Raw genomic sequence first — 7,771 nt, forward strand, 5'->3', positions numbered from 1 at the left:
TCGACCACTGCGGATCATGACTGGCATGTGGTCAAGTTTACCCTTTTTGGACACTTTTCCTCCCTCTTGAAGTCAGACTGGAATAGATTTTAAAGGCTATTCTTCTGTTGCATGTGCAGTTTACACACTTAATGTGACGTTTTCTAAGGAAATTTGTGTGAAATTCCTAAGGTTCATTTTTCTGTCGCCTGCATTAAAATCAGACTGAACTGATATGATTCCAACTTTGACATTTTTTAGTCGAGAATTTTGTTAAACAGTGTCTGTATCCTACAGTTTCCCTCTGATCTTTGACTCTTTGTTTACACCAGATGTATACTTCATCGCCACTGTATCGTTCCTGTGGAAGGTGACCGTCATCACGCTAGTGAGCTGTCTGCCTCTTTACATCCTCAAGTACCTGCGGAGACGCTTCTCCCCACCCAACTACTCCAAACTGACCTCTTAAACAGCAAGAGGAATCTTCGGCCTCATTTCATGGAGGAACACAGAACGTTATCCCTGTCCTCGTCCAACAGAGCCTGCTCTTAGACCAGAGAATCAAACATGGATTTATCCCCTTTAATTTGTTCTGAAAAGTTGGAAATATGAAAGACAGACAGAGAGAGTTTTGTCAGGGACAGGTTATTTACTGAGAGGGGGAGTTTGTGTTCAAAAGCAGTGTTACTTGCTACATGTGTCTGATGCAAAGACTAACTGATGCTGCTTTTTTATTCTTTTTTTTTGGCACACCTGCAGCAAATTGTGAGTTGTGTTTTACAGGCTACGACTTATTTACTTTCAGCATTATAGACATGTGGCTATTTGCCTGTGTGTAATAAATTAAGACACAAAATGAGTTTAGTAAGTTATGCAGGTTTTATAATGTCAGAAGTCACATCAAGAAAAGTAACTGGAAAAGTTTGATGTTTCTCACTCAGTTCTGTCGATGTGTCATTTGGGCTGGAAGCTGATCTTCTCTAATTTCTAGTTCCATCTCACATACTAAAGCAGTTTTTATTATTAGACACTGAAATTGACGTAGCTTTCTCACTCAGGACTTGATTCACACTCTCCTTAAACAGCGATTTCCAAATGGAATTTGAGAATTACATGGTGAAAAAAAAGTTTACTGGCTAGACTTTGCATAAAACACACGTCTGCAAGTTTGTGTATTTGTTTATGCGTCACCCCGATGCTACAGCCCGACACGGCGGAGGTGGTGTGGTTGTTTATTTTAGCGTGACCTGTGGTGTCTGATGTTAAATTTGTCTTTGTTTCTTTGTATGGACCCTGACTTGTTAGTGTTTGTGGAGCGCGGTCAAAACAGCCACAAAGGAGTGTCGGTTATTTGCAGCCGAACCTTCCGCCGGGGCTCCCGACAGGCTGTGCGTCCGCAGGGGAATGTGCAGCCTCTCATGTGGCCACTCAGGCTGGCCAGCAGCAGCCACGCTTCAGCATTGCATGATGACTCACTGTAACAGTGACCTAAAGCCATAACTGAAAATACCGCTGTGACCGGTGTCCAGCTGCCCCCCTTTCATGTTGTCTAATCTAGGGCCCCATCACTTCTCACTGCTACTAACCTCCACAGTTCAGCTGTGAAAGAAATAAGGGAACAAATCACCACTAATCAGTCAGATACAATGTGAATATTGTTAAGTATTACAACTGCACCTTCAGAAAAAAAAAATGGTATGCTACTACTGTAATACTCACTCCTCATATTTCATTTCACTGGTGGTGTGATGATGAACATATTGTAAATAATTAGCAACAAACAGAATAACATGAGCACATTTTCTCGTATTTCAGTTATTTTGGTTGTAAAAGAAAAAAAAAACCTTTCCTCATGTGATTAGGTGAATCTTCCTGTGTTGAACAGAATGTCTAGGGTGCCAAGTATCACTTCTCTGTTAAACTAAACCTTTCATCTCCATTGAATTCATCAAGTTGTTTGCACAGAATTTTGTTTTATATGACTGACTATTATATTTTTATGTTGTAACTGAATTGCAAAACATAAATTATGCTAAAATCATTTGGTTGCTTGTAAATAACCTGATTTTTTTTATTTATTAACATGTTTTATTTAATGGTGTTGATTGCACTTAAATGAGCAGAACAAAAGGGAGAATTGTGTTGATGTCAGTGTTGTGATGATGATTAATAAATCTCATGTTTTCTTTTCTTGTGTCATTTTTTTTTCTTCCATGTGATATTTGAAAGGGTTTCATGTTAAAACAGCCAAAAACATGAGGCTGGCTTTATTGTAGGTTTTCCTTGCTGTCAACATATCTCAGGAAAAGACCAAATGTGTACTTCTGTCTCTCTATACTTGTTAGATTTTATTGTGCCCATGTTGATTATAATGAAGAAAGTGGTTTAATGGTTTTTGGACAAAAATGGGATTCTGTGAGACTTAAAATACTCAGACAGTGCTTGTCATTAGAATCGGTTCACTGTTGGTTTTGTTTTTTATGAGTTGTTGACAGTAAGAGGAATTATCTTTTCAGATGGCAAACGTTGAGGAACCATAAATATACCCATGTCAGGTATTATGAGATATTGCAAAGCTCTGAAAGAGACTGATGTCATTTTGGGGTATTTTGAACACAAGTTGCTCAACAGCCACAGAATGTAATAATGGAGCTTAATGACCTTTTCGTGAATTACAAAAGTGGAATCAATTTAGCTTAATTTAGCCTAACATGACTTTGTGACCTCAAAATAAGTCACGATGAAATTAAACCCATGGCTACCCTGTCATGTGGCCATAGACATTCTGTGATAAGAACAGTAAGTAACAAATAAAATGAAAGCTGCAAGCAGCGTTGAACAGGCCCTCGCACCCCACACCCGACCTGCAGCTGCCAGGTTCTGGCCCTGGCACCTTCGGTACTCGGGTCCTAAATATATAATGAAATAAACTGTTATACTTTCCTTTTCCCAGAGCATTTCCCATACTTGGAAAGTGAGTTTGGACTGAAATGGACATCCACAGTTTGTATGCAAAAACAATCATGGCTATTCTGGTTGTGTTCCACTTCAGTTTCTGATGAGGTGTGAGTTACACAGGACATACAGTACAGGCCGATTGAGGGGGCTGGATGTTTGGCACACTCTCACCAGAGGAGGGAGTCCCTGATGTCCTGAGACGCTTGTGTTTTCACCACCTCCTCCTCTTGTGGTCACAACCTGCATGTTCCAGGTTATCCACAGTCAAACTTTGACATGGGGCACACTCAGGAATCCAAAAGCAAAGTAGTATTACACAAAATAATATATAAAATCACTGGGAATTAGTGAACTCTTCATTAAATCATTGTTCAGAAAAACTACTACTGTATGGAAAACATTTCTTCATTTTTCTTTGAAATCAACGTCCATGCTTAGTTTGAGTTTTAGTTTTCATACAGTGTTGTTAATTATCCATGTAGGTTACAAGTTGTAAATTTGTCGAAACTTACATGGTGTTTCAGCCCAGAGATGGTTTTAGTTGGACTGGATTCTCAGTCATAAAAGTCTTTTCCTTTTTTTTAACATGCAGTCAAGCACCTCAGTACTGCATGTTCGAATTAAAACTACAGTGTATGTCCAACTTTTTTTTTCTTATTCCATTGCCCAAATGCGTAAGTTATACCATTAAAAGAAACCATTTAACTTAATCAGTCCCATGAAAACTTTGAAATTCCACTCCAGAATCAACAGAGCTGCCTGCTAACCTTAACATTTGTGGTCTTTCCTCCTCTCTTGAAGCTATGGAGCCCCTGCTGGTTCACTGCCAAATCCACAATCCAATCAGAGTCAAAGTAAATTTTGAAATTTACTTTGCATTTTACAAGGTTTGGATTCTGGGGCTTTAAAAAAGAGGTAGCTTACAGCTGTTACATAACGTATCCAGGCTAATTATCACAAGGTCGGTCCATTTTATCTTTGGCACTTCAAGACAGGAATTTGTTTCCAGCTTGGAAACATCTTACACGCTGCTCCCAATGGAACAGTGCAAGAGAGAAAGAGAGAGGGAGAGAAAGAGACTACCATGAATACACTACAGAATACACCACAAACTGTCACAGGGTCCTGACTGGAGTGGTTAATACAGATGATAGCATGGAACCATGTGGGATCCATATCCAACCTTCAGGCCAGGGTGACCACATCAACGAGGCCGCTGAGCCTTCGCCAGTTTCCTAGAGAGAACGTTGAACTCCTGCTGCACAGTTTGGGTCTGAGGTCAGCTGTGCTTCTGTGTCACATCTGATTGGTCAAAGGTCTAATGAACTCACTCGTAATATCTCTAATTTGCATAATGCTCCCAGGATTAAATGCCACATTAAGCTTGTCTGCTTAGATGCAGCACCCTGTTTTGAAATAACAGAAACCCTTGATGGATTATTTGGAGTGACACCAAATAATGAACAAGCCAGTGCAGATGAATTGTTTACTACACTCTGTTATTGCTCTGTGTAAACATTGGATTTTGGCAATGACAGGCCCCTCACAGAAACATTGCAAAGCATGAACACACACCCTCCTCTGGCACTATATATAGCTCTGTGGGCCTGGAATGCTTTGATTTGTCTTAGCACCCACGACAGGCTGCAGATGTGTTTCCCTGCTTCTCTTTGTGATCACTAATGACAGTCGTTAATGCCTCCCAAAACAACAACGAATCCACCCTAATAACTTTAATACTGACTGGATTAAATACATTTTTTACATGGTGCAACGAGAGATTAACTATGATTGTTGAGGCTGATATAAAGTCAGTTGTTGTTATGAATGAACTTGTAATGGGAGGGATGAGTTTTTCTTTCAGCTGAGATGCTGAATACTATTATTCCTCTTTGTTTTGACTACCAAATATTGACTTCTTCACATCCATATTGTGCTTAGAATAGACACACATGGATGTTAAAGTTATGAAATACTGTAGGATAGAGTTGGAAACCTGGGCAAGACAGAAAATAGTGCTGACGGGGGGGTGGGGGGGTTGATATTATTTCTTGGGATTTCATACTGCTGTGCAGAAAAGGGAAAAATCCATGAGCTAGTCCACCACTTTTCCACTGGACTTAAGACACTTGAATTCTTTCTACAAACATTCAAGTATCGATCAGAATCCTATTACATAAGGAGGCGGTTTTGTCCAGCGTGGATGTATGTAGTTTCCATGTTCATGGAACGTATGAGTTCATTCGTACAAATCGGAAAAAGAAGCAAAATGTTTTCCAGGGATCTCAAGTTGTGGCAGGAAGGAAATAAGATTCCTTATTGCACAATGACATGCCAGCACTGCCCAAACTGAAATCCTGTCAGTAGTGGTCTCAGCAGCTACAGCGCTGCTCGTCTAACATCTATGGTTAATTAGGAAACACGACCTAATTTTATTAGGCTGCTACATCATTAAAAGGCAGTCCACAAATTCTTGAACTGTGTGCTTCAATTATGGTCCAACCATAGAGTTTATATGGGTCCAACAAGCAACTTACACAACTGTGATGTGGAAACTTGAAACCCTCGCAGAGAAAGGACTTTGGTCAAGTATGAGACATCGGGTGTCAAGCTTTTAAATGAAACATATTCACATATTCACAGGCTTGTATATGATTTATATGATTTAACTGACGTTTTGGGAAATGCACTTACAGCATTTCTTGCCAATAGTTAGATGAGAAGGTTGCTACCACTCTCCTGTGTGTATGCAATGAAGTTATACCCAGCGGTAAGGTAACAGAGCTCAGCACAAAGACTGGAAACAAGGCAACAGGTAGCCTGTCTCTGTCAAGTGTAAAAATGTCAAATGGAAAAGTCCAGAACAAAATCCTCTGTAAAATGGCATTTGTCATTTTTACACTTTTTTAAATTAGATTTTTAAGATGTTTTTTCTACAGATTAAAAAGATGCTATGTTAATTTGAGAGCTACATTTACTGGTTGGGTAGATTCTGTTCCCTTTGGACAGAACAAGGCTAGTTGTTTCCACCTGTATTCAGTCCCTGTGCTAAGCTAAGTTAGCTGGCTGGTAGCTGTACCGAGACATGAGTTTAACAGACATGAGAGTGGCATCTTCTCATCTAACTCTCAGTGAGAGAGTGAATAAACATTTCTTTATATTCCCCTCTTTTTAAATAATGGCTTAGTGGTGACAGGCCTGTCCAGGTGTACCCTGCAGTGCATGCTGGGATAGGCTCCAGCCCCCTGCAACACTGAAGGGAAACCTAGTATAGAGAGTGGATAACTAGGTTGATGGTTTACTCCAAATATCTTCAAGAGGTAAAAAGTTTATTCAGAGTTAATACAGAGGAGAAAGGTAGAATGTAGCTGCCACATAAGAGAGCAGATCAAAAGACCCAAATGAAGGCAAAAGTCCATGCTTCCCTTTGCCCCCTGAATTTCCTTGGAAAGATTTCCATGAGACTCGATACAATGTACCATTTCCAAATCAAAGTTCCACTGCTTGGATTTAAAAGCTCAATCACATATGTTACACTTGGAAAACTCAGATGGGGCAATGCTCTAACCCAGACAACTCTACCTCAATGAGCTGTTTTACAGTGATGGAAAATACTGCATGACCTTGGAAAAAGTGGGTTCTCTGAGAGAGAAAAAAAAACGGAAGTGCAAACTCGGCCGTCTGGACAGAGGCAGTTTTCCTTTCTTAAGCGTGAGCCGTATTCATTTACTCATTCATAATTTGAGTTGCATAAGTGTTCCGTAATAGTGGAGGAATTTACATCTGGTAGACAAGGCTGCTGGATGGTTACCCCCAAAACGTCCACTGCGGTTTACAGACTCATTGCAGTCACCTTGTTCACCCAACAGTCTCAGCACAGACTCCTTCTCTCAGACTAATCCATGCCTCAATCCAAAACAGATCCTCTGATTACCTCCCCTCCCCTCTCTCAAGTACACACATTTTCCTATGAATGGCCTTGGGTCGGACATGACTGATGTAAGCACAGGATCAGTCACTGAGGCTATGCAGACGGCTTAACACACAAAATATAGTGAGGATGTTTTACACAAGGTTTTTGGCTCGTACTGATGTTCAGGGTTTGTATCAGACTGCTGATTTTGTGTTTTCTGCCACGTCCACTTTGTATATAGTATACTTTATATAAAAGTTTGACATCTTGGTAAATATGCTAATTCACTCACTTGCTGAGAGTTAGCTTTGGAAGATTGATAACATGCCCATATTTGTATGCTAAATATGAAGCCACAGCCAGGAGGCGATTAGCTTATCTTAGCATAAAGACGTGAAATGGGGGGAAATGGGGGGAGACAGCTAGCATGGCTCTGTCCAAAGGTTTAAAAAGTCCATCTACCAGCAACTCTAAAACCAACTATTTAACAACAAACAAGATATAATGTGCTGATTAAGACATGAAGTATTAATTCATTATCTTCAGGTGCTGGTAGTCCTCTGGTCAGAGCCTGAGTAGCTGTTTCCCTTTGCTTCATTATGCTAATCTAAGCTAACAGTTTCCTGGGTATAGCTTCACATTTAACATTTAATATGAGCATGGTGTTTATCTTCTCATCTAACCATTGGGAATAAAATGATTAAGCATATTTGTATCAAAATATATATCCGTCTAAAATGTCAATCTATTCTGATCAACATAGTGGAATTTTACTGGAGAGTTGGATTAGTTCAGAAGGAGAAATGCCTCGGCTAAATCCATACATTTTTAAATGTACTTTTGAATCTGTATACTGAGCTCAGCACAGCACTAAAAGGACCAGCACAGGCAGCAATTCATGGCACTGGGACAGTAATGTAT

General features: G+C 39.9%; 1 protein-coding gene across 1 annotated transcript in view; it reads left to right on the forward strand.

Moving 5' to 3' along the window:
• The window catches only part of LOC108894552 (probable phospholipid-transporting ATPase IIA), a 28,623-nt gene extending 26,455 nt beyond the window's left edge, over nucleotides 1-2,168 (forward strand). Inside the window, exon 28 of the mRNA XM_018693292.2 lies at nucleotides 312-2,168. Coding sequence (XP_018548808.1) covers nucleotides 312-448 — 137 coding nt within the window. The 3' untranslated portion in view covers nucleotides 449-2,168. The remainder of the gene's footprint in view (nucleotides 1-311) is intronic.
• Nucleotides 2,169-7,771: the final 5,603 nt, after the last annotated feature.

This window comes from Lates calcarifer, linkage group LG6 (assembly GCF_001640805.2).
Source record: "Lates calcarifer isolate ASB-BC8 linkage group LG6, TLL_Latcal_v3, whole genome shotgun sequence".
Classification (NCBI taxonomy): domain Eukaryota; kingdom Metazoa; phylum Chordata; class Actinopteri; family Centropomidae; genus Lates; species Lates calcarifer.